We start from the raw sequence: 27,386 nt of genomic DNA on the forward strand, positions 1-27,386 counted from the left end.
GACAGATTTTTGCCCCAGATCCCTAAATGGCCCCCTCAAGGATTGAACTCACAACGCTGGGTTTAGCAGGCCAATGCTCAAACCACTGGGCTATCCCTAAGCATTTTTTTCTATTGGTGAAAGAGACAAGCTTTATAGCTTAGCTCTTCTTCAGGTCTGGGACAGGTATTCAGAGTATCCAACTAAATACAGTTAAATCCAGAGCTAGTGAACAGGAGTAGCAAATGGGGGTTTTGCAAGGGAGTTCTCCAGGTGAAGGAGGAGCAACTACATGACTTTGGTGTGAGTTTGTGGACTGTTAACTACTTACTTGCTTGAAGTTTATAGTGTGGACTGTTAGGGGGGCTGTGTGTTGAGCCTAGCAAGTTTCTAGGTAAGGTTGAGAGCTTCCTAACAAAGCTCTAGCCTACCATCTTTTGATCCCTAATCCCTTTAGATCCCTGGACAAAGGTGGTGGGACTAACTCAGGGAAAATAGGGGTTTTAAAAGCTAGCTTGTAAGTGACTAGAGTTGCTGCTCCTGTTCACCAGTTCATGTTAGTTTTGCAAGGGATTTTAGAGATGGAGCATGAGAGCCAGATACACCTAATGAACATTTTCTAAACTTTCTCCAATAACAGCCTGCCCTCAACCTTCCTTCCTCCCCTCACAAAAAGAAACCCCTGCAAGAATAAAAATAATGCAGACAAAAGTCCAGCAGCAGAGTGGGGGCTATCCAGTTCATTGCACTGAATGCAGCATGTATGATAACCTGCTTTGTGGGCAGGTGGCATATGTGTGCATTAGTGCAAGCAGCTCATGGCTCTGAGACCAAGTATGAACTATTGAGACCAGGGTATCTGAACTGGAGGAGCCAAGGGAAACAGAGCGGTACATAGACAAGATGTTCCGGGATGGAGTAAAGCGCCCCACCCCCAGTCTGACAGCCTCTGTGCTGTTGTGGAGGATGAAGGTCTTAGGGAAGGAGAACCTCAAGCAATAACGGAGGGAAATTATTCCATAGTTGGGATCCTCCTTCCAGATGATGTCATGGTGTCCTCTTGCACTGAGGATACTTCTACGGGGGGAGGGAACCCCGGTTATTAGAAGAGACAGGTAATAGTAATTGCAGATTTGATCATTACTAAGGCTACATTTTAGTCATGGGTATTTTCAGTAAAAGTCACAGACAGGTCACAAAAATTCATGGCCCATGACCTGTCCATGACTTTTACTAAAAATACCGATGACTAAACTTGGGTAGGGAGGGGGAGGGAAGGCTGCCCGGGGTGGTGGAGGGGGGTGGCAGTGGCACGCAGCCCAGGACCCCTACTGGTACTGGAGAGGGTGGGTTGGTGGCGGGACCCCCACTGGTGTCAACTGGGAACATGTCACCTCAGAATGGGATTCAGAGATAAAATGTCTAGACTCCAGTAATGACTGCTTCTTGGAGAAGCTAGTCCTGGCACCAACAAGGGAAGAGGCAACTCTTGATTTAGTCCTAAATGGCACATAGGATCTCTAAGAGGTAAATATAGTTGAAGCAATCGGTAATAGTAACCATAACATAATTAAATTTAACATCCTTCGGGACACGGAGGGAATACAAAAGAAACCCACAACAGTAGCATTTAACTTCAAAAAGAAGAACAATACAAAAATGAGGAGGCTAGTTAAAAGGAACAGTCACCAGAGTAAAATGCCTGCAAGCTCCATGGAAGCTTTTCAAAAACACCATAATAGAGGCTCAAACTATATGTATTTAAAAATTAAAAAAAAACAAAACAGTAAGAGGACCAGAAAAATGTCACCGTGCCTAAACAACAGAGTAAAAAAGTGTCTAGAGACAAAAAAGATATCTTTTAAACATTGGAAGTCAAATCCTACTGTGGAAAATAGGAACATAAACTCTGGCAAGTGAAGTGTAAAAGTATAATTAGGCAGGCCAAAAAAGAGTTTGAAGAGCAACTAGCAAAAGACACCAAAACTATGAGCAATTTTTTTAACTACATCAGAAGCTGGAAACCTTCCAAACAGTGGGGCCACTGGACAATCTAGGTGCTGAAGGAGCACTCAAGGAAGACTGAGCCATTGCGGAGATGCTAAATGAATTCTTTGCATGGGTCTGCGCTGAAGAAGATATGAGAGATTCCCACACCTGAGCCATTCTTTTTGGGTGACAAATCTGAGGAACAGTCACAGATTGAGGTGTCAGTAGACGAGGTTTCAGAACAAATTGATAAATTAAACAATAAGTCACCAGGATGAAATGGTATTCACCCAAGATTTCTGAGGGAACTCAAATATGAAATGGCAGAACTACTAACATGGTATGTAATCTATCGCTTAAAGCAGCCTCTGTACCAGATGACTGGCAGATAGTTAATGTGAAAAAAGGTTTTAAAAAAGCCTCCAGAGGCAATCCTGGCAATTACAGGCCAGTAAGCCTAACTTCAGTATCAGGCAGATTTGTTGAAACTTTTTTTTTTTCTTAGAAAATCATGCCTCTTTAATCTATTAGAATTCTTTGAAGGGGGCGTCAACAAACCTAGATAAGGGTGATCTAGTTCATAGAGAGTACTTGGACTTTCAGAAAGGCGTTGATGAGGTCCCTCAACAAAGGCTCTTACGCAAAGTTGGCAGTCATGGATCAGTAGCTCGTTAAAAGAGAGGAAACAAAGGGTAGGAATAAATGGTCAATTTTACACAGTGGCACAGGATAAATAGCGGTGTCCCTCAAGGATCTGTGCAGGTACCAATGCTGTTCAACATATTCATAAATGATCTGGAAAAGAGGGTAAACAGTGAGGTGTCAAAATTTGCAGATGATACAAAAATACTCAAGATAGTTAAGTCCAAAGCAGACTGTCCAAAGGGATCGCACAAAACTGGATGACTGGGCAACAAAATGGCAGATGAAATTCATTGCTGATAAATGCAAAGCAATGCACATTGGAAAACAATCCCAAGTGTACATGCCAAATGATGGGTCTAAATTAGCTGATGCCATTTAAGAAAAAGATCTTGGAGTCGTTGTGGATGTTTCTCTGAAAACATCTGCTCAATGTGCAGTGGCAGCCAAAAAAGCTAAGTGTTGGGAGTTATTAGGAAAGGGACAAAGAAGAAAATAGAAAGTATAATGCCACTACTATGTAAATCCATGGCACGCCCACACCTTGAGTACTGTGTGCAGTTCTGGTTGCCCCATCTCAAAAAAAGATATATTAGGATTGAAAAAAGTATATAAAAAGGCAACAAAAATGATTAGGTGTATGGAACAGCTTCCATGTGAGGAGAGATTAAAAATCTTGGGACTGTTCAGCTTAGAAAAGAGACGACTTAGTAGGGATATGATAGAGGTCTATAAAGTCACAAATGGTGTGGAGAAAGTGAATAAGGAAGTGTTATTTACTCCTTCACATAACACAAGAACAAGGGGTTACCCAATTAAATTAATAGGCAGGTTTAAAACTGACATAAGAAATACTTCACACAACATACAATCAACCTGTGGAACTCATTGCCAAGGGATGTTGTGAAGGCCAAAACTATAACTGGATTCAAAAAAGAATTACCTACGTTCATGGAGGATAGGTCCATCTGTGGCTATTAGCCAAAATGGTCAGGGACACAGCCCCATGCTCTGGATGTGCTTAACCTCTGATAGCCAGTAGCTGGGTCTGGATGAATTACTTGATAAATTGTCCTGTTCTGTTCATTCCCTCTGAAGCATCTGGTGCTGGCCACTGTCTGATGACAAGATACTGGGCCAAATTGTCCATTAGTCTGGCCATTTTTATGTTTGTAGGATGGAACAGATTGTTAAACATAAGGAGTTAATAGATGTTGCAAGAGTCCATTCACAGTGAAATGAACAGTTAACACTTCTGCAGTAATAGGACAAAGGAGGTTTAGTGAGTTACATGTTGTTATAATGAGCCATAAATCCAGCGTCTTTATTAATGTTCATGATTTAGCTGTGGCACTGAGTATCTTTCTCAAACCTGAAGACAAGCTCTGTGTAAGCTCAAAAGCTTCTCTCTTTCATCAACAGAAGTTGGTCCAGTAAAATATATTATCTCACTCACATTGTCTATCCAAATTTATATCACATTAAAGATTTTAAAAGCATAGGACTAGCACTACATTCTAGCAGTAATCATATTCAAACATGGTTCTAGCCCAGGGGTCGGCAACGTTCGGCACACGGCTCGCCAGGGTAAGCACCCTGGCGGGCCGGGCCAGTTTTATTTATCTGCTGACGCAGCAGGTTCGGCGGATCGCAGCCCCCATTGGCCACGGTTCGCCGTCCAGGGCCAATGGGGGCGGCGAGAAGTGGCGCAGGCGAGCGATGTGCTGGCCGCGGCTTCTCGCCACCCCATTGGCCCGGGACGGCGAACCGCGGCCAGGGGGGCCCGCGATCGGCTGAACCTGACGCGTCAGCAGGTAAATAAAACTGGCCTGGCCCGCCAGGGTGCTTACCCTGGCAAGCTGCGTGCCGAACGTTGCCGACCCCTGATCTAGCCCATTCATGTTATAACTTTTTTCTCTATTAGTCTAGACAGAAAGAAATGTTAAAATCATGGTTGAAAACTTTGAGATAAACCTGGTAGAAGCATTAGTTTCTTAATATAGTGTTCACATGTTTTCAGTGCATACGGGCTAAGAAAAAAGTTGCAATACAGTTGGGACACAATATATTTGATAACTTATCAAATATTTATTTTTGTAGGGCTTACAAGGCTTGCTTTCACCCACCAAAGAAAAAATAGTTCATAGGGCTTAAGCTTCAAGCCTGAGAGCACATTCTAAATTTTGTAGTCTTGTCTATCACTGCTTTTTTTTCTTTCTAAGATGCATGCAGTAAAAAATGAATCATTAGAGAATGGGAGTGAGTTGTCTGCTCAGAGTCCCTCCTTCCAGGCTAACACCACTTCCGAAAACACTCAGTCCAGAACCGTTGAGCTTTGTGAAACACAGCTTGAGACAATAAGCACTTCTGACGGTAATTAACAACAACTCTATATATACTAGTTTGCTCTTCAAATATTAACAGTATGGTTGCCATCTTCTTAAAATTAACATGAATGGTAGTAAAATATTTGTGTCCTTTTGGGGATGATAGTATTTTCTCAAAAAGAACAGGAGTACTTGTGGCACCTTAGAGACTAACAAATTTATTAGAGCATAAGCTTTCGTGGACTACAGCCCACTTCTTCGGATGCATAGAGTATTTTCTCAGAGCACATCTTGCAGAAAATCTACTAAAAAAGCCACAAGTCCTGTCATCTCACGTTGTTGTAGTGAGTAGAAAATTAAGCTCTTGTAAGATAGTAATTAATAAATTATTTAACTACAGTGTTTTTAAAATTAAACTCAGTTCTTCAGTTCTAAATATCTGTTCTTCCTTAGGTTATTGACCTTATCAGTAAAGCACTATTTTTAGAGGAATTAATGCTTGGTAAACAGTAGTCCTACAACACAGCCTAGTATGTTTCTTTAAGAGGGCAATCGTTAGCAAAAATAGTAACACATGACAAATATGCCTTTTTTCTTCCTCTGTATGACTTCCTAAAACACTTGAAGATAGAGCAAATTCAGGCCAGGCAAATCAGTTTCAGGAATCAAATAATTCTTCAGATGAGAGAGTGACTGAGCCACAGCCTGTGAATGACCTTACAACCAAAGTGGAAAGGTTTGTCTCTGTTTTTTTTGTAGACTTTCAATCTATTCTAAAGTACTGTGATTAATTATTACATTTCCTTAGGTGAAAACAGTGGTAAGAACCAAAGCTGCATGATTAACATATTTCTTGTTCTAAATTAAGTTTTAATGTTTTTTAGAAAATGGCTAAAACTACTAGTGACTATTTTAATCTTAAGCATCACATTTCTCGGACTCTAGAGCTAATGGATTTTGCTTCGTGACAGTCTGAGTGCCAGGTGCTGATCTACCAGTCAGAGCCAAATCTGTAACATTCTAATTCTCTTAATTTGAAATGGCCCTTTGTCCACTCATTAACTGACTTTTGTTGCTTGACATGGTAACTAGACGAACATGGAAAGCCTCCTTTCTCTCATTTTGACTGTGATAAGTTTGGCATGTTAAGCATGCTTTTTGGTAGACCTGGACTCAGTTATTCAATCTTTTTGCTGTTGAATCGAACTCTCAAAACAGTCAGGGAATATTTTATCAAATGGAAGCAGGAGATTTATTTTCCTTCAAGATATCCTATAAGCAAAGCAAGTTAGATCTTAATAATAGGGATTAACGGAGAGGATGGGAGTGGGTAGTTGAATAGACATGTTCATATTTTTCTACAGGTTTGAGTGAGACTATTTGGAAATGCAAAGCAGAACTTGATATTGTTCATTGTCCAAGAAAGATTTTGATATTAAACTTGGGTGGAGGTGGGTTGGGTCCTCTAAGTAGCTCAATGGAGTACTGCCAGTGAGCAAAGATTGTTTAGTGAATGTCCTAAAAATACCTAAAACAGAAATCTAACTCATTAGTAACCCTGGCTGAGAACCGTTTAAGTGAAGTAAATGGTTTTCGTAAAGCAATTAAAGATGTCTGTGCTTTCAATGAATGAGACCTATGGTTATATGGCTAACATTAGAGTAAAAAGATTCCTTTTACTCTGCAATATGGCTTAAATAGAAGAAGGAAAAACAAACAAACCCAGAGTTAAGGTTGCCTGGGGATACCCTGGACCTTTCCAGAATGTCGAGTTCACAAAACTCAAACCTCTGAAAACCAGGAAATACAGAGTTAAGTTAAATAACTGTACAACCTTAACTCTGCCCTCCCTGAAGCTGGCAAAAGCCATTGGGAATGATCTGCATGCACTCCAGCATGTGTGTTAGGTGTAGTTGTATTGAATGATGGAGGAGCAGTTGGAGCAGCTTGGAAGAGCTATAATAGCGATATGTGGAGATCTGGGTCCAAGTCCCATTCCCCCATGTGTTATCAAAGGAAAGAAGTATATATACACCTTGATGTTCCAGTCTGCATCATTTCAATACAGATTTGTGTTGCTTGTGTCTGTAGCAGGGTACTGGGGTCTTCCTGCCTTGTGTATTGTCTGTAGTGAGGTGGGATGTGAGAGTAGTCTGTGGATTTAGTGATGAGTAGGGGGAGGTATAGATTTAGGTAGTATCTTGTGTGTAAGTGTGAAGGGCCAATAAAAGGGTATGAAGTAGTTGTTAATTTTTGCAAGTATGTTATTCTGTTGAGTAGGCTCAGTGTTTGAGTGACCAAGTAGCGCCTGTCCATTACTGTGAAAAAGCAGAATGAGGGAGTGTGTATGTTTTATAGGCATATTGGAACATCACTCAAAGAACTGAGTTAAGTTTGTATGGGCATTTACCTTAACTCTGCATTGCCTGGTTTTCAGAAGTTTCAGTATTTTGTGAACTCAACATTTTAGAGGGACACAAGCTATCACCGGGAAACTGTAACTCTGTGTTAATGACGTTTTTTTGCCATTTAATTTCCTAGTGTTTTAAACAGAGTGTTTGTTGATAGGAGTTAGTGTTCATTTAGATAGCTGTACTCCTCACCTAGGGTTGCAGGTGATGTTACTGGGCTAGATAATAATCAAAAGACCTAGCTTTTATATAGTGCTTAGATCTCAAAGAACCGTACATTATTATTCCTATTTGACAGATGGGAAACTGAGGCACAAACAGGTGAAGTGATTTGCCCCAAGTCACCCAGTGGGCCAGTGGCAGAGCTAAGAATAGTCCCATTTCAGTTGCCTTTCCATTGGGCATGATGGTTGTGCTTTGTTTTCAGGGCTTTGGAGCTGTGCAAAAACCTGCAGCTTCACTGTTCCGGAGCTGCTCCGCGCTCCAGCTCCAGGCTCCACTCCAAAGCCCTGTTTGTTTGACATGTTTGCAATGTTTAACTGGAGCAATGTGCCCTGGGTTATATTTGAATTCTCAGTGCATGAGTTGGTGCTCAGATTCGATGATCATGACTCATTCTTGGAGCTGCCCAGGTTCTGTGATTTAGAGGTAATTCTCCAGATCCTTAGCCTCTCACTCTGCACATGGTTATACAATTACTTAGTCTAGTCTCTTTGCTCTCAATCATCTTCCTGCTCAATAATTACACCAACCTGAAGAATTTATCACTTGCTGCATATCTGATAAATCTCCAGCCATTTCCTTGTTCAGTTCCAGAAGGACTAAAGCTATTACCATTGTTGAGAGGGAGAGTTCAAATGGATGAAGAAACAATGTGGCCCTGGGGAACCTGCTAAGTTGCAAAGGAAGGCATAGGGAGGCAAGGACTTTCTAGAGCTCCTAAACTCTCCTTATGGATAGATGTGTGGGAAGGGCCGTGCAGTGCTCCTCATCTTCCCATTGGTACTGAATTTGAGATCTTGGTTATGGCATTGTTTTCTCTGTCCATTTATAGAGTGTGTAAAAATATCACATTTTTATGGTTGAATTTTTCAGTCAGTTAATGATAAATGATAGAAGGAATATATTAAAACAGATAACATCAAATTATTGGAGACTAGAAACTGGTTAGTGAATCAGCACCCAATTTTCCACATAAGGCAAACCCTATTTGTTAATACAGAATAGCTCTATGAAATAGAATTAATCTCATAAATTCATAGTCATCTTCATGTTTTCCCTCTTAAGAATTTTTGACAGAATTGAATTTTGTCTAATCCTTTTAAAAGCCAAAAAGAAAATGTTAACATTTCAAACCACAGTTGTAAGTTCTCTTTTAATCTTGTTGGTTTTTATTTAGAATAACAAAAAAACTTGAAGAAAAACGAGAAGAGAAAAGGAAAGAGGAGGAACAGGTAAAATGTAACTACATTTATTATTATCAGTGGTATTCTTATTTGACAAGTTTCAGAGTAGCAGCCGTGTTAGTCTGTATCCACAAAAAGAACAGGAGTACTTGTGGCACCTTAGAGACTAACAAATTTATTAGAGCATAAGCTTTCGTGGACTACAGCCCACTTCTTCGGATGCATATAGAGTGGAATAAATATTGAGGAGACAACTCCCACCTGTTCATGCTCTCTGTATGTGTGTATATATATCTCCTCAATATTTATTCCACTCTATATGCATCCGAAGAAGGGGGCTGTAGTCCACGAAAGCTTATGCTCTAATAAATTTGTTAGTCTCTAAGGTGCCACAAGTACTCCTATTCTTATTTGATTTTGCTTTCAGTCTCTGAGATCTTTCTTTAAATAACACTCATATAATTAGTTTATATTTTAAATCTAGTTATCTTCAGTGCAGGCTCCAGTTCAGTTAAGTCAAGTTTTGCTCTTGTTCAAAAGAAATATTTTGTTGGTTGAATTCTGTAATGTGGTCATCTTCCATCAGAAGGAAATTAAGAAAGAAATTGATAGAAGAAAAACTGGGAAAGAAATATTGGACTACAGAAGACGACACGAAGAAGAATTGACGAAGCGAATGTTAGAAGAAAGGAGCAGAGAAAAGGCAGAAGAAAAAGCAGCTAGGGAGCGTATAAAGCAGCAGATTGCAATGGTAAAGTTTTTATTTTTTAAATATAGATAAATTGATCAGATTACTTGGCATTTAGTAACTCATGGAAGACTAAAATAACAGATTGCAAACCTCTTGTAAAAGTGTTTGAATGTCCTCCCTTTTTTGCTATTGGAAGCTGTGCTTTCAATTAATGGTTACTACTGTCAAAGAGCTTCTGTAGGCTATAGATTTTTACAAGAATTCAATTTTTCAGTTTGCAACCAAGAATTTGTTCTTTATATAAAAATCCATTGAAAATGGATTGTGCACACACACAAAAGCAAAAAGTTCCTTTTTCTCCCATACTAAGCAGCAAATGGCTCAGCATATGGCACAGACCAGAACAGGTTCAATGGGGCATGAGAGAGATGTGCTATTTTTTAATTGGTTGCTAGTACTTTGTGAATTTAGCTCCCTAATAATAATTTTATATATTTTAAAAAAAGTCTAGTGATGTCTCTCTTCTCATTCTGTCTCTGAGTGAATGTAATGATAACCAGAGCTGCTCTGAATATCATGAGAGGCATTGTTGGGCACAAGAGTGGCTATATACTGTTAAATGTGATTTAGAAATGCAGACAGAGATGGTGTGAAATCACCTTGAACACCACCACCATCTTTGCAGTTGCCTCCAAAATTAAAAATGTTTTTTGTTGAATAGTCACATCTCAACCAATAGAAATCCTCCTCCGAGATCAGTGTTTTTCAAACAGAGGGTCACGACCCACTACTGGGTCATCTTGTTCTGGTCAGCACCGCCAACTGGGACGTTAAAAGTCACGTCAGCAGTGCTGCCTAGCTAAGACAGGCTAGTGCCTACCTGTTCTGACACTGCACTGCACCCTGGAAGCAGCCAGCAGCCGGACCAGCTCCTAGGCGGGGGGACCATGGGGTGCCGTGTGCTGCCCCCGCCCTGAGCACCAGCTCCTCACTCCCATTGGCCGGTTCCCAGAACTGGAGGGGCGTGTGTGCCTGTGAGCGAGAGTTGCGCGGAGCCGCTTGCACGCCTCCACCTAGGAGCCAGACCTGCTGCTGGTCACTTCCAGGGCACAGTGCGGTCTGTGGTGCCAGGACAGGCAGGAAGCCTGCCTCTGCACCCCGGCTGCGACACTGACCGGGAGCTGCCGGAGGTAAGTCCGCACCCCAATCCCCAGCACTTAGCCCCGCCCCAAACTTGCAACCCCTTCTTGCACCCCAAAACCCTCCTCCTTGGCTCCACCCCAGAGCCTGCACCCCCAGCCCAGAGCCCTGACCCCCTCCCACACCTCAGCCCTGAGCTCATCCCCAGCTCTGTTGGGTCGTGGGTATCAACAATTTTCTTCAACTGGGTCCCCCAGAAAAAAAAGTTCGAAAACCACTGGTCTAGGTGATTCTCAGAACTTCTTCATTATAACTTCTGAAGAGTCCTGTGATTAGAAATTAGGGCTTACAGTAGTGTTATACCAAAATTTGTTTTAGAAAAATTTGAACAAGCTTGAATTCCAGTATTCAGTAGAACGAATAACTTATCAAATAACAAGATATAGGCTGAACAGTTAGGAGAGAGGAAGTGTTTCTCTCCTGCAGTGTCTGCAGCATGACTGGCTTGGCCTCTTTTCCTCCCTTCCTTGGCTTTTGTCAAGAGCAAATTTTTAATTGCAGATTGCATCAGTTACTCTGTCTGAACAGGTATTAACACACAATTTACAGCACAAGTTAACAGGTTTGTGTTTGTTGCATTAAAGGATCGTGCTGAAAGAGCAGCTCGCTTTGCAAAGACAAAGGAAGAAGTAGAAGCTGCAAAAGCTGCAGCTCAGCAAGCTAAGCAGGCTGAAGCGGAAGCTAGAAGAGAAGCCTCTCAGAAGGAAAGAAGGTGAGCAGTGTGCCAGTCTACCAGCGTGTATTTTGGGGGGGGCAGGAAACTACTAGCCTTAGCTCTGAAGTAGACACTTTTTTACCAGAGCCTAATCTACTAGAGGACACTAGGCTGGAATGATTAAACATTGTTGATGTCAGGTAAGCTTGTTGATTCTTTCAAGAAATCTGTGTATTTTCTAGTTATCTGCTTGAAGCACATTATTCATGGAGGGTCTCAGAAGGATAAATGATATGATCAGGAATAAACAGAAATCTTACTCAGAATTATTAAATTTTTTCCCTGTGCATTAAGTTAGAGAATCTTGTCTGTTTTTCATTTTTTTCAACTTGATGTACATACAGACATGTGGCTTTTATTATTAGGCACAAGTTTGTTTTCTTACGTCACCTATTTTCACTTTGCATTATTTCTATGGACATTTAGTTTGTGCTGGTTAGGGCCCTAGGCTCAATAATAGGCAGTAAGATCATAGATTCAGGTTAAAAGGAGTGCATTTTATCTTGAAGCTTGACTGTGCTTATCTATCAATCTTTCTCATCAGTATGTAAAAGTGCGGAGGACTTACCAGAATTTTGTGAAATGTCTGTTATATTTACTTATGTGAATTAGAAGCCCAGCAGTATCTTTTGCATCTACACTAGTATTTTCCACTTTTGTAGTGCTGCTTCAGCTTGAAGCGATAGAAGCTCTACTTTGACTACAGCCATTTCCACAATATTGGACTGTCTTCTAGCTCGTAAGCAATCTGGACTTTCAATCCCCTCTATGTTAGGGCCATTTGGTACATCACCCTGCTATCACTTTTTCCCTCCAGTTTACAGTAGTAATGTTCCTTAAGGAGGAACCTTGTTCGTGTTTTTCCACCACTTCCAGAGCCCACTCTCCCAGTATTATACTTGAGTATATTAAATTATTAGCAGTGTTGATGGATCTCCCCTTAGCAACCTGTTCTGTTATCACTTATCTATGCAGACTGCCTTTTTTTAAGTGGTCATTTCATCTGCTCACAGAGTATGGGAGATTCAGGCCCTCAGGGCGGGTCCCCCCTACATAGTGTTTCGTAAGGGCAGGATCTCATCTCAAGTTCTTGTCCTCAGTTGTTCCATGTAAACCAGTTCATTCATATCCCAGTTTTCTTCCATAAGCCCCACTCAACCTTGAGGGAAGCTCATTGTCCTTTTATGTTGACAGGACAAAATCATTTAGAAGTACGTTTAAACTATTGCTTTGTAGAGAGGGCTATGGGTCAGGCAATATTTTCATATTATCTAAATGGGTATCAACTATATAAGAAAATGTTACGAGTTGGCCAGGTTAGATACATCTAGCTCAGTGTTTCCCAAACTTGGGACACCGCTTGTGTAGGGAAAGCCCCTGGCCGTTTACCCATCCGCAGGTCCGGACGATCGCAGCTCCCACTGGCCGCGGTTCACTGCTCCAGGCCAATGGGAGCTGCTGGAAGCGGCGGCCAGTACATCCCTCGGTCCCCCGTGTCGCTTCCAGCAGCTCCCATTGGCCTGGAGCAGCGAACCGTGGCCAGTGGGAGCTGCGATCGGCCGGACCTGCGGACGGGGCAGGTAAACGAACCAGCCCGACCCGCCAGGGGCTTTCCCTACACAAGCGGCGTCCCAAGTTTGGGAAACACTGATCTAGCTACATTACAGCTCGGGCAGCTACTGTTTGACGAGTGTCCCTAGTTTTCAAATCTAGGGCAGCTACATGGAGCTCAGTTCACACATTTACAAGACCCTATTCTTTGGTAGAGGCTTCCAAATTGGATGCCTGCTTTGGTACGGTTGTCCTCTTAGTCATGCTTTAAGGAGGACTTCTACTACACACCTCGAAGCAAACAGACAACTGCTTGTTAGTCAACAATCCACATAGACACTCACTCAAAGAATGGTTACCTACTCTGCAGGTTCTTCGAGATGTGTTGTCCACATGGATTCCATGACCCCTCCCCTTTCCCTGCTATGATAGAATCCTGCTCCCCTGAGATTCTGTATTGGCAAAAGAATTGAGGGATGGTTGGGCCTATCCTGCTCTTCATACCCTGGGGTCTGAAGCACAAAGACATCTAGGGTGCAGGTGCTACCTCAGCAAACACTGCTGTCCAAAAGAATTTGATCTCTGGAACATGTACCAACAACAGAATGCATGTGGACAACACTGTACTGTAAATACCCTTCTCTTTGAGTAGATAGTTCACACAGATCTACATGCCCTATCCTCCATCCCTATTTTGGAATCAAAATTAAGTAGAAGAAAGTGAGCAGGAGGAGGGTTTGGCATTCTTGGCTCTTTGTAAAGGCTTGCGCCTAAAGCTCATTTCTATGAGGACTGTATGTGTGATCCATTGGCTACTATTTTCCAGAGCATTCCAGCCTTCAGTCCTGTGCTCTCCCAAATTTGTGGCTCCATACTGACAATCTATCTGACTTTAATAACTTAGGGAAGTGTAACCATTCTTTTTTATATTTGAATACTAAAGGACACTTGCCTGAAATTCTTGTGTGCACTGACTAAAAGTGAAATGTCTCCCACAGTGCTATAGCGAGAATTCAGTTCCGCCTCCCAGATGGATCTTCCTTTACTAATCAGTTTCCTGCTGAAGCCCCCTTGGAAGAAGCCAGGCAGTTTGCTGCACAGGTAAATTTAATGCCTCCTTTATTTTTAAAGTTACATAAGAGGTAATCCCAGAACACTTAAATTTATCCATAACAGCTGACACACTCATCACTGTTTTTAGAAATTGAATTTTTTTTTATGTTGGGCTCAAAGTTGTGTGCTGTAGTCCCGCTTACTGCTGAGATAGACTTTAAATTCAACCTCTGGCAGCCTTTAAACAGGTTCACAGCTGGCACATAGTTGTCTGCTTTTCTGACCACCAGTCTAGGAACTCCATTTTCCCTTCCTGTTGTATACAGTGAGGGCTCTCATTGCTACCTTTTCAGCACCACCTACTGTCTGTTTAATAGAGCAGCAATAATTCCTTTTTGGGAGAATACCCATTCTATCCAGTGAAGAATGTGAGTGACAAGAGAGAGGAAATCAAATATGTAAAACTCATGCACTTTTCCTATGTGAAGGTTTCCCATATTTTGAAATAGAACCGTGGGGTTGTTACAGGAAAGCATATTGGAAGGGGCAAATCTCTTCGTACTTTGAATGTAAGTTCTGACCTATTTAAAAATTGTTACCATGTTTCATTCTTACAGACTGTTGGCAACACTTACGGTAATTTTTCATTGGCTACAATGTTTCCCAGAAGGGAGTTTACCAAAGAAGATTATGGAAAGAAATTATTGGAGCTAGAGCTTGCACCAAGTGCTTCAATAGTATTGTTGCCGGCAAGTATATATTTCTTTTCAATTCACAAATAAGTACAATATTGTATCTTTCATTACAGGTACAGTTCAAATTTAAATGTCTATTTTACATTACCAGTCCTAGGCAATTAGTGTAATTCTTTAATACATTTTTATCAAGATTTTTTTTTGTCTGTTTGGAAAGATGACTCTCCTCAGGGTGTGCTGTTGATTAGTGGAATCAGTTACAACTTCATAGTTAAGATTGTATAGAGATTTGTACTTGTAATGGAGATTTAAATCCCTCAGGATTTAGGAAACTTGAAAGTAAATATGTTTAATAGTTAGAAGCTGCTAAAACAGACTCGTTTGGATTTTTGACTTGCACCCTTGTCTTCCCCTAGCTAACAAATAGCCATCTTGTAATGCTCAGTGTATGTTCATGGAGCCCTAGACACAGGCCAGAATTTAAAAATAAATTAGCATTATTCTTAAACACCAAGGATGAGCAATGAAAATGCCTCTCACAAAATCACCACCATACAGCACTGGTAGTCAAATGCCAAAGTGCATGTTGCTGCCTATACTGGCTCCAGTGACCAGGCTGCCTTCTTGCTTCTCTGCTCTGCTCCTATAGTCACTCAGCCAACCTTTACAGTAGCTCTCCTCAGTATCTGGTAGATCTTTTAAGGTTTACCACAGGGAGCCCTGATCTGACTGACCTGGTGCAGAAAGAGTTGAATAAACTATTTGTTTTATAAGTGGTTGAAAAATATTCACAAAGTTATTAAGCTGACAGCTGCCCATTTGTATGGTCAGTGCCCAGAACTCACTTCCAGCACACATTGTCATTGTGGTGGAATTGGAGATGTGAGACAAACTGAAATATTTAGGTGTTTACATATATGCATTGAGCTACTTTTCAACCAGTGGTATGTCAAATAACCTGTGTAAATCTGTTGCTCTTCAAAAATGTCTTAACTTCCTTTGTTCTTGAATAGGCGGGAAGACCTGCTACTTCAGTAGTACAGGCATCAGGTGGAGATCTTTGGAAATTCTTGGGCACGATACTTTATCCACTCATAGCTGGCTGGAGGTTTATTAGCAACTTCTTATTTACCAGCCCTCCCCCCTCGCAACCTACAGCAAGAGCAGGACATCAACAAGAACATTCAAATCCTTCACCATCTAGCACTGTGGAGCCAAGCAGGTAAGCCGATCTGACTCATGTTCCATTTCTAATTTGTAGTTAGGACTAAAACTGCATATATCTTATTTTTGTAACATCTTTGCTGCTGGCCCACAATGAGGTAGGAAAGATGGTCTAGTCTAGTGCATCGGAGACTGGAACCTAAGTGGGTTCAGTTCTTGGCTTAGCCACCCATTTCCTCTGTGATCTTGGGCAAGTCTCTTAATCTATCTTGAGTCTGGTGGAACCTTAAACTCCAACAGATTTATTTGGGCATAAGTGGGTAGTGTTTAAGGTGCCACCAGACTCGTAGTTTTTGTGGATACAGACTAACACGGCTACCCCTCTGATACTTAATCTATTTTGTGCTTCAATTCCATCTGTAAAATGGGGATAGTATTTCCCTATTAGTGATTGAGAGGTACTCTGAGGTAGAGCTGAGCAAATGTTTTGATTTTTCTTTCTAACATGAAAAAATTTCATTCGGGTCAAGGAAAATATTTGAATTTCGTTTTGAAAGAACATGGGTTGATTCAAACAATTTCAAAATGAACTGTTCTTCTTTAAAAATTTCCCCCTCGTTTTTTATTCAGCTGAAATTATTCACCCAATCTGACATGAATTCATGAATGGTTTTGATCACCCCAAAACCATTTGTTTGGTGAATTTACTATTTGACTGAAATTTCTCCTAGCTCTACTCAGGCAGACTGGTTTCCTTTGCTACAGTAATGCTTGGAGGCTAGTGGTTATTTTCAAGGAGAAACATCCCTTCTCTACAGCTACGGAATGTGCGAAGTCTTTCAGTAGGCAGTCTTAGAAGCAAGAGGGGAATTCATGACTCAAACCCAGCCATCAATCAGGCTCTTGATTATACGTTGGAACTCCAGTGCACTGTTGAACTAGTTTTCAAACATCTTTAATGTAAGAATGGTTATTGCATAATCAGTCCATTCTGGGAAAGTGCCTTCTATAGTCACTAGCTTTAAAGCAGGGATTCTCAGGCCCAATTATTTGGTGGCCTCAGCGTGCAGCCATCAACTCTTGCTTGTGGCTCCTCACACTTTTTCCTAAAATACTTCATTGTAATTTGTTTTTCCTAAAGGTAATTATTTGTACATGTATTTATCTATTGCTAGCTAGTAAGTCCATTAATATCACTTTTCACAGCAGACTCACTCAGCCCTGGCAAGTTTAGGGACAAATCAAGCCTTGGCTGAGGGGCAGAGCCTGAAGCCCCATGGCTAGGGGACAGAACCCAAAGCCAGGCAGCTGGGGCTGGAACCTATCTTCCATGCCACCCCTGGGAAGATGGGGAACTCACCAGCTGCCTGCTCCTCCAGTGTTTTGCTCCAGGTGTCTCCAGGGGGGAGCAGGGCCCAATTGGAAGCCCCAGCAACCAACCCCAAGGCTGTGCTTCCAGGAGCACGAGGGAGGGACAACTGCTTTCCCCCACCCCCATCACAGCCCAGAGGCTGAGACCATAAGAAAAGCCCTTGGTGGCTGCATTAAAGAATAAAATGGCTGGGAGGGTTAGCAGTGCTGCAGTGCCAGACTATCAGATGACTACCTTCTAGTCTGTTCTTTCACCTCCATTTCTCCATACTGCCCTCAAATCTTCTCAAACTGTGGTTGTACAGGAAAGTTACCTTATGTGAGAGTTGAAGAAATTCTCAATTGCTTCACCTGCTCCTTACCCCCAGCAACTGCAAAGGCGCTCTCTCTCCCTGTCAGATCAACTACTTAAGGCTGGTTTGTTGGTCATGTCCATAGCAGACATTTATTACAGACGGAGGATCCTAAAGTCACAAATATTTTCAGCTAAATTGAGCTCCATGATCTGCAGGAAAGCAACAGGTTGCAACTTTGTTCCAGTCAGAGCAAACCTCAAAATGAGAGGTATAGACTTGGCATAGGAAAACAGATAATATAAATGCAATTGCTGTTAAGGAAACTGCTCTTAACTTGAATTTTCTTCATGTCTAGGCAAGCAGTGAGGAAACGAGTACTGGAAAAGCGTGGGGAGGACTTCAAAAAAGAAGGAAAAATATACAGATTGAGAACTCAAGATGATGGAGAAGATGAAAACAATACGTGGAATGGAAATTCTACCCAACAAATGTAATTTTGAGTAACTAGGCAATAATCATTGTTTTTCTCATTTGATTTAATGAAACTAAAACTTCTACTGGATAGTGGGGCTTATGGGTTACACTGACAACTATATAGTACTTTACTTCATATCCCATTACTGAAATACAAATTGCCTAACTCAAAACTGAAATGCTATGCTATTTAATATGAAAGAAGTTCAAAGAATTAAAGGATTTGAAACTTCTATCAGCATTTACTAGCCCTACTGCCATCTTGGAAGGCATTTTTTAATCTAGGACTATTCTGCTACAACAGTCTAAGACCCAGCATTAATATGAAGTTTTTGGTAGGCCAATGAGTGAGTAAATTGAGTGTGTCAGAAGCATTAGGTAGCAAATCAGATATTTGTAATTTTCTCTTGCTTCTGCAACTGCCAGCAAAACCTTGTAGTTTTTAATCCCCAAGCACTTAATAAACAGTTTTTCAAAAAACTAACAAGCAATTCCTAGTTTTGTATAAAATGTCTCTGTGGGATAGTGTTTGAGTTCCTTTTATGTACACATAACACAAAGGATTATGGGAAGTATGTCCCTTATTTCCCAGTGGCTTTTTGCTGTGGAGCTGCTTTAACCATCTAGAATGTCAAGACTTACCCTTTGCTTCTAGCAGCTGCAAGTAACTCCAGGATATTGTGCTAGGTTGGTTCAAGGGAACACAAAATAGTAAAGGGGATAAGCTGTGGGGATACTAGATCTGTCTCCAGTCTACTATATTTCCCCATGTAAAGTGGAACATCTAAGGGACTGTTACATTATTACTGCTTAGTACCATGAAGACATATCCTTTGTCTAGAGCATTTACAATAGCTCATATACAGTAGCTTTCCTTCAAACTCAGTGAGATACAAAGTGGAGTTCTTAACAGCTACATGCAAGAGGAACCTGGTCTACACCTAAGAATTGCTAAGGCGTGATAAGTGTCTGCCCAAGTTTCATCATGCCTTTAGTTTAACCAGAGCAACTTCTATGTACAAACTCTTAATCTAGAACTTACCTCTTTTGTGCTTAAACAAGTTCATTTGCATTATCTTCTCTTGTTTTACTTTGGACAGAGATGAAAATGCTGTTGCCCAAGAACTGTTAGAAAAATTAAGCTGTCTAATAATCTAATAAAATCAGAAAGGGACTCCAGCTGTAAATGAAGGGATGTTTAATAAGGAGGAGACCAACTTTGAATGAGTAGGGTGAGTGATGGAAGCAAACACAGAAATTTACCACAACTAAACTTCAAGTTTTGTATGTTAAGTATAGCAAATACATTTTTTAGATCTATGTAAGTGCTTAATACTACAAGTGATAGGTGCTAGTACAAAAACTCAGTAAGACCTCAATTCACTTTATCTAAAATTTTAATTTTTTCTGTTGTCACATGTTTCAGAGTAGCAGCTGTGTTAGTCTGTATCCGCAAAAAGAACAGGAGTACTTGTGGCACCTTAGAGACTAACAAATTTATTAGAGCATAAGCTTTTGTGGACTATTCAAACTAAAGTCTGTCCCTCTTTCTAACTTTACATTGTATTAACTTTAACAGCGTTTAGAATCTTGGCATGTAAAAGACAAGCACAGTAAGATGTAAATTACATCATCAACTTTTTGGAAAAACTTTGTTTGAAATTCAAGGACAATTTGTTGAATGCATTCCAATTTTGTAATAGTTTGAGCTTGTCTTTAAAATTTTACACAGTGTAAATCAAACTGGATATAGAGTTCACTTTGAAGACCTTTTATAGACATGATCAAATGCTGTAAGGCTAAATCAAAATAGTTGCATACAAGGGGAAGTATGCTATGCTTGTGAGGGAGTAGCTTGTGTTGCTTAACACTAGCAAATGTCAGCAGCAGTGTCTTCCTCTAAACAAGGACGACTTACATCCAGGATGAGGGGGGACAGATGCTCAAGACCAGTGATCTTATACATTTAGAAACAACAAAAGCTGTCAGGTATTATCTTTTTGGAATGTTGTACTAGTCAGTCATTTATAGTACCAACTAGCATTTGCCTTAAATTGGCTCAAGAAGAGATCTCCTTAAGTTCTTTAATTAGATCAAAAATGGTGAACAGCTTGCCAATGCTTAGTTTAGGTGTACATAAATAGTTATACTATAAGCGCTAATTGGTTAGCTTTTTTTCAATTAAGTTAATGTAAGCTAGGGACAACAGATGAAAGACCCTCTTAACAGTAGCTAACAACTACAGTGGTATTGTGTGTCTGGTCCTTAAGACTTTAAGGAAGGGAACATCTTATGTTGCGCACGCACACACTGCAAAAATGTATATTTTACTTAACTATCCTGATGGTTTACTCACTCTTTTGGATAACTTGCCATATTTGTATGAAAAAAGCACAAGTCCGAACACACCAATCAGAGCAAAAGCAAATAGCACATAGAGTCCTATTTCTGCACTGAGTGAAGTTAAATCTAATCCCAAAAATTGTACTTTCCCACTGGACGCACTGTGCATAGACCCCATTGTGCTAGCAGTTGGTGTAGTAGTACCTGGGAAGACAAGAATTGAATATCATCAATACCTCTTCTTATGAACTACTTCATGTACACGACTATTTGATTTCTCCTCACTTATTCATAGCTCTGTGAGGGCAGCTAATCAGTATACTGTCTTACAACAGGTGGGGGAAGATAAATTAATAATTGGTCATTTTAATGTGGACATTTAAGACCATTCAAAAGGAGATTCACCCCTCTCGCTCAAAAAAAATAGTTTAATATTAATCTAGCACCAATCATAGATTATACAGCCTTTGTTTACATAACCCTCAGAAACCACTTTTGAAAATACCAGATAAAATATTCAGAAGTTATTTTGTTGCACAGTCTCACCTTCACTCTCTGCCATGCTTAGGGCAGAGATCATTTTCTATTGGATAGGAAAGTGTTTCATTTAAAGAGTCTCACATTCTCCAAAGAATGCTAGATCCCTATGTTTTGAAAAGTATCACATATACCAAGGCTGCCATACAAGTATTACATACTGTATAAGTTAGCTCAACTGGTTCTAGGGGTTTTGGACCTAACTTCTCTGTGGACTGAAATTCCTAGTTTTGACAATATTCTCAATCTGCAGCAAAAAAGTTTTTCTTCATTCATAAAAATGTAAAGTAATATTTTAAGGTGTATGATGACGCCCCATGTAGTTCAACATAAACATCAGTTCCCTGTGTATTCACCAATAATAGCTCAGTTAGCAACTACTGTAACTGAGTCCCTAATTTGGATTATGCTGGGGCTGCAGGGAATTCTACAAAGTAATGTACTTTATTACATAAATGTAGAAATCATTAGGGATTAATATTAATGGCTAAAAGCATCCTATGTTCTGTTTCTAGTTAGTTACCTTCAGGCTGTGGCTGGAGACACAAATGTGGTCCATTTGCTGGGTCTGGGAAACCATTACATAGTATGATTGATGAATAATATTTTGAAGATTCTCTGGGAATCCTGGGCAGATTGGGATCGGTGTAGTTGATGTAATACAAACCAAATTTTTCAGCAAAGCCTGTTGCCCATTCAAAGTTGTCCATCAGAGACCATGCAGTGTAGCCTCGGAGATCAACACCATCAAGTACAACAGCTGTTGAGATGCACCAAATGCGAAAGCATGATCATGTAGGTATTTAAAACTTATTTTAAGGCTTGTTATCTATTATATTTATCTTGGCATCTGTCAATATGGAAGGCAATTCAGTATGCTACCAAAGTGACATGCATAGCATAGTTGCCAACCTTCACGTGGTAAATAAGCACTCTGACTTTCACAATAAGCCAAAAAAATCAAGCTAATCCTATTTCAAAACAAGCCAATCCCTACGAACCCCAACACTCTATGTGACTAGATCCCTCCGGCATGCCATCTGGGACTGTGGTGGGTCCACTGTGCACCCCTGACTCTCTCCCCACATTGCCCCTGCTTGCCGGGAGCCAATCAAAAAAAAAAAAGCTACAAGCCAAAAAGCAACTCAAGCCAAAACCAAGCCCAATTTCTGCATTTTTTTTGGCATATCTGATCATAGTGTTGGAGGAATTAGTTACTTATACCCCCAGGTTTCATCTCAACCCATCCTTAATTCTAGTTCAGAACTAGCAGTTAAAGGGAAATCTTTATTTCATTCACTTTGTTTATCTTTTATGTGTAACTTAGGGATTGAACCAGTACTCTTTGATGGCTGGTATCTTGTGCTCCAGAATCTAAGTTGTCAGTTAAAAAAAGTGAAGCTCTTTCAGACTGTGAAGAAAGCCTTCACGTTGCAGTGTATAAACCGTTCCTGTGATATCCCCCAATAAAGAGGAGATCTCATATTTTGAACAGCTGCATGATCTTGCATCAGTACTCTCATCTGGGCATGTCTAAGGCAGTATTGCCAACTCTCACTATTTTCACAGTTGATGAGCTCTTGCTCCCCTTGCAAAATTAATCCTGGTGGACGCCAGCAGAGTTCCTCCCCACTCTGCGCACTGTTCTAACAGGAAGGGAAGAGGGACAAAGAGCCCAGCATGGTTCTGCTCCCTTCTGTGAGCAATTGGACAGGACAATGCCTCGATCCCTCTCCCTCCTTCTGGGAAGGGATTGAGGGTTCCCTGCTACAACTTCCCAATTCTGAGAGAGAGGAATGAAGAACCCCAGGAGGAAGAAAACTGGGGACAGAATTAATTGCTGGGCAGGGGACAGGCAGATGTTGGGATGAGAAATCCTGGAGCAGGGGCCAAAATCATCTTGCCCAATAGATTTAGTTTTCACACAAATACTGGGGATGGGCAGGGGGAGTTTAACAAAATCAAAACAGACCAAAAAACACAATATGGTCTTTTATAATCTCAGGATTTATGATCTTGAGGTTAGCAATGCTGCAGTGGGCACAGCTTGGAAGAATACCACTTCAACACCACCACCACAGTTGCCTACTGCTATAATTAACATTAAACAACAGCAGGTAGTACTGACTATAGACTAGTATGTGTTTACACAGATGAGGTATTAAATAGCAACATGACAACTGATCTTAATTCTCATCAAACCATTCTTTGAGCAGACAGTTAAACCATAAGCTACTGTGAACAGCAGTTCTGAATGGCAAAGCGAATGGTCACAATAGATGGGAGTCTGAACAAGGGTCTAGCTCACTGAGGACCACTGGAGGCTACACTGCAGCAGTAATGCAGATATATGGTGTAGTTGGTGGTGCTGGTCTCAGACACAGCAACGCTTAGTGCTCCATCAGGAAAACCTGAACAAAAGGATGAGCTCTCTCTGCAGTCGTGATTAGGTACATCATAGGCAAACAGAGTATGATGCAACATACAGGGGTAAAGAAAAAAGTCCAGAATTAGGTGGCAAGTGCTTGAAGTTACTGGTCTTAATTCTGTAGAGTTAATGGCTTGTGGAGGGCTAGCGCCCCTAGTATTTGGCCTCTGCCAGCACTGGGCACAGGAGACTGGAACTGCTGAGAGACAAGACCCAAGAACCTTGATGATACTAATGTTACTTGAACTAAGAACAAGCACTACGTTGTAAGTTTCCTGGTAAAATATGAAAGTATAGTTCTGACCTTTTAATGCTTCATTAATGTAATTCTTGTAGTAGTGTATTCGCCAAGTGTCATTGAGGCCAAGGTCTCCACGTTCAGAAATCCCATTCTCAGTAACATAAATTGGAGGGTTATCATACTCTTCTTTTATCCACCTCAGGATCTTTCTGAAGCCAAAGGGGGTCACCTTTAACCAGAAGGAACCAGAGCCCAGCCAGCTCCGGTCTGTTACTGAAGCTACCCCCCTGTAGATGAGAATCAGAATGCAACAATGATAAAACACCTTATTCTGCCAACTCCCAAGCTTAGGCCAAGGATCAAATTGTACATTATTATTTATTTGTATTACAGCAGTGCCTAGAGGTTCCAGTCAGGGCTTTGTGCTAGGCCCACTACAGACACACGGTTCCTTCCCTGAAGAGCTTACTGTCTCAGAGTCAACAGTATATGCTCTATAGAAGTGCCCGGGATAACTTCATGAACAAGAAATATTAACAGATCACATGAATGGCTGCCCGACAAATTCTACCCTTCAACTTCTGGTCTTTGGGACTGAAGTAACAGAAGTAGTAATAAGATTGAAGCTGGCAGTCATCACTAAGACCTGCCGCTGGTTGAGGAGAATGTTCAGGGAATCATGCAGCACATATAAGGGAGAAGAGACCGAGGTAGCATTGGCAAGACAGCAGAGGTGTGATCGGATGTTGGGAGGTGAACCTCACTAGTCTATTAAGATGTGGTTCACCTTGAAAGAGCCTGAGAGCCACTGGCTTAAGCTATGTCAAAAACTGACCCTAACCCTACAATAACCCAATCTAGTTTTAGTGTTCTCTTGGAGGTTCTAACATGTAGAGCAAAATACTTTAGAACCTCCAAGAGAGCGTGTGTGTTCAATCCTGCATTCCTTATGCATCAATGGCAATTTTGGGGGGACAAACAACGCAGGACTGAGGCCCTAGTGTATATAGTTTTTTGGTTAAAATTACAGAAGGGTTCAAGCTTCAAGGATATGGGCAGGTTTCAGAGAGCTACTGAGTTCAGGGGAGTTTCTACGTACACCTGATTAAAACTCAAAAAATAGACATAAAATACAGAGTACCAAATGTGACAGGGTTTTTCGGCAGTCTTTTAAATCATTTGTGGAGGATGCTTGTGAACTCTAAAGATCCCTCCCCTCTATGTGATGTGCCCCCATCCTCATGCTTGCTTGTTGAGAGCTCTTCCCAAGTCCAGTTTGATATAGTTTAAGGCAGTGGTTAACATTTTCACTGATAGCAGGGGTGATACTGGTAATTCATTTTCCTCTCCATGTATGTAGATAATTCCCTTAACTCTAATGGGAATTGGGTGTAATTAGGGTGACCAGACGTCCTGATAAAATCAGAACTGTCCCGATATTTAGCTGTTTGTCCCATGTCCCGACAGATGTACGATTGGGATGCCATCTGTCCCGATATTTGGCGTGGGGTTGGACTCGTGACCCTAATGGGCAGGCACCCTACCTGGCTCCACATAGCTCCCGACCAGCAGGACCCAGCAGCCCCTAGGTGGAGGGGGGTCTCTGTATGCTGCGCCTGCTACGAGCGCCAGCTCCACAGCTCGCATTGGCCGGGAACCGTGGCCAATGGGAACTGCAGGGCAGGGCCTGTAGGCGCAAGCAGCGAGTAGAGCCTTCTGGTCGCCCCAACCCTAGGAGCCAGAGGGACCTACCAGCCACTTCCCAGGAGCTGCCCCAGGTAAGCACCGCCTGGACCCCACCTCCCACCTCCTCCCCCAGCCCTCAGGTGAGGAGGTGAGCAGCGGGTGGAGAGGCCAGCCAGACACATATTGGTTTGCTTGGCCCTGTGCTGCCAGTGTGCCCCTTCCTGTTGGGGGTAGGCCACAGCACCCCCCAGACCCGCTATGCTGAGCGCCCCCCCCTACACACACCATACCACAAATGCACAGAGCCCTGCATACCACCACCACCTAGCGCCCTCCCGCCCACAGCCCCAGCACTCCACACCCCCCAATTCCCCAACACACACACCTCTCCCCCTCTCCAGTGTCCTTCGCCACAGCCCCACCACAACTACACAGTGCCCCACACAGACCCCCACTTCCCAGCGCTGCGATACACACAGATGTCCCCCACTGCCCCCAAGTGTCTAGCAACCCAGAACACGCAAACCTCCCCCATTGCCCAGCACCCTCCACCCCCCCCCCGCCCCCCCCCCCCTTTTCCCCCCCCCCCCTCCCCGACACTCACCCACGCCTGTCCCAGCCCATGGCTGGAAGGTGAGGTGACTGTCAGCTGGGTTGAGCCAGCAACGCGGCTGGGGCTGGAACTGGGATCATGCGCCCCTGCCCCATGGCTTGTGTTGGGGGCTGCAGCAGGGGCCATACGCCCCCCCTCACAGCTTCCTAGGGCTTTGCGCCCCCTCCCCCCCATGGCTCCGATCAGGGCTGTGTGCCTGTGGCTGCCCCCTCGCCCATGTGTTTTACTGATATTTTACTTTTGCCATCTGGTCACCCTAGATGTAAAGTCTCCTTGATCAGAGAATGTGGTCCTCTGCTCTCTGTTTCTCTCTCTCTCTCATCAAGGGGGATTTATAACCAACTCTCAGCGAAGTTATGGGAATTATCTACAAACTCTCTCCACACACTGATGAGAGAACAGCTATTTATGTGGAACCATAGGTGGAGAGGAAAATTACCAGCATTTCCCCCTCCTGTAAACCAAAGAAGTTGTTAGAACAGCCCGTATTTGCTAATCTATTAAATATAAAACTAGGCCAGAAGGTTATTTTAATATTAAAATAAGAAGCTTTACATATGTTTAGTATTTAAGTTGTTTCACCCTTAAAGCTTCACACTGTAGTTGGTAGACGAATTCCATTATGACAAACACACATTTAAAAGACAACTATTAAGTATCTAGAAGCCAGTATAGTCTGCCATCTCAAAAGCCAGAGTATATGAAGATACCATTTTCAAGATAGTCTACTCACATTTTTATATCAACTTCTGACAAACACATTTTCCTTTATTACTGGTAGGGTGACCAGACATCCCGATAAAATCGGGACCATCCCAATATTTAGGTGTTTGTCCCGTGTCCCAACCAATCTTTGGTGGGGACACAATCTGTCCCGATATTTTTCTCCGCTGGCAGCACTGGGTTATTTTTTTTTTGGTTTTTTTTGCTCCGCCATGTGTCCCAATATTTTCTTCCTCTCATCTGGTCACCCTAATTAGTGGTTCTGTTCTTAACTGTGCTTGCTAAAAATTCAGTGTCATAAGCTTGTGAATATGGAGCAAGGGCAGCAAGTATCACATTTATTCCCTGAATTTTGGGCAGTACCCAAACTTCTGACCCAGTGAATATTTTACTAGCCCAAGTCTTGGGTGTGTAAAAGTCCAAGAGCTTGTCAAGTTAATTTTTAATGTTGATCATATTGGCACAGGCTCCAGAAGTGTGTGTGTTATTTGACTATAACTTTATGCTTATGTCTCACCTATCAGCGTCGTAGGATGAGATGGCAGAAGCGTAGTTTAAGTTGTATGCCAATATTGTGGTATAATGATTGAAACCAAAGAAATCAAATGTGCCTTTAATTCTCTGCTTTTCACTTTCGGTAAATTCTGGGAGTCTGCATTAAAAGGGAAAAACAAGAAAGACTTTTACTGACAAGAAAATTCCTTTTACTGGGAAATATTTAAAGGATTTGTTTTGTGGTCAATCTCTTTTCCCTTTTTAAAAACAAGTAAGTTTCAGAAAAAAATTGAATTCCCTAAAGAAACTACATACCTGTTAGAATGTTAACAATAATGAGAAATAATTGAACTTAC

General features: G+C 41.7%; 2 protein-coding genes across 3 annotated transcripts in view; one reads left to right on the forward strand and one right to left on the reverse strand.

Moving 5' to 3' along the window:
- Positions 1-18,448, forward strand: part of UBXN4 (UBX domain protein 4) — a 28,829-nt gene extending 10,381 nt beyond the window's left edge. For both annotated transcript variants that reach the window (XM_034785395.1, XM_034785396.1), the window contains exons 5-13: positions 4,833-4,983; positions 5,565-5,673; positions 8,748-8,802; positions 9,341-9,505; positions 11,230-11,357; positions 13,910-14,012; positions 14,582-14,713; positions 15,673-15,881; positions 17,846-18,448. In XM_034785395.1, coding sequence (XP_034641286.1) covers positions 4,833-4,983; positions 5,565-5,673; positions 8,748-8,802; positions 9,341-9,505; positions 11,230-11,357; positions 13,910-14,012; positions 14,582-14,713; positions 15,673-15,881; positions 17,846-17,984 — 1,191 coding nt within the window. In that variant the 3' untranslated portion in view covers positions 17,985-18,448. The remainder of the gene's footprint in view (positions 1-4,832; positions 4,984-5,564; positions 5,674-8,747; positions 8,803-9,340; positions 9,506-11,229; positions 11,358-13,909; positions 14,013-14,581; positions 14,714-15,672; positions 15,882-17,845) is intronic.
- Positions 18,449-20,097: 1,649 nt separating this feature from the next.
- Positions 20,098-27,386, reverse strand: part of LCT (lactase) — a 30,732-nt gene continuing 23,443 nt past the window's right edge. Inside the window, exons 14-17 of the mRNA XM_034786279.1 lie at positions 27,053-27,187; positions 23,577-23,800; positions 21,368-21,604; positions 20,098-20,511 (exon numbers count right to left, since the gene is read on the reverse strand). Coding sequence (XP_034642170.1) covers positions 20,300-20,511; positions 21,368-21,604; positions 23,577-23,800; positions 27,053-27,187 — 808 coding nt within the window. The 3' untranslated portion in view covers positions 20,098-20,299. The remainder of the gene's footprint in view (positions 20,512-21,367; positions 21,605-23,576; positions 23,801-27,052; positions 27,188-27,386) is intronic.

The sequence above is a fragment of the Trachemys scripta genome, chromosome 11 (genome assembly GCF_013100865.1).
Source record: "Trachemys scripta elegans isolate TJP31775 chromosome 11, CAS_Tse_1.0, whole genome shotgun sequence".
Taxonomy (NCBI): domain Eukaryota; kingdom Metazoa; phylum Chordata; order Testudines; family Emydidae; genus Trachemys; species Trachemys scripta.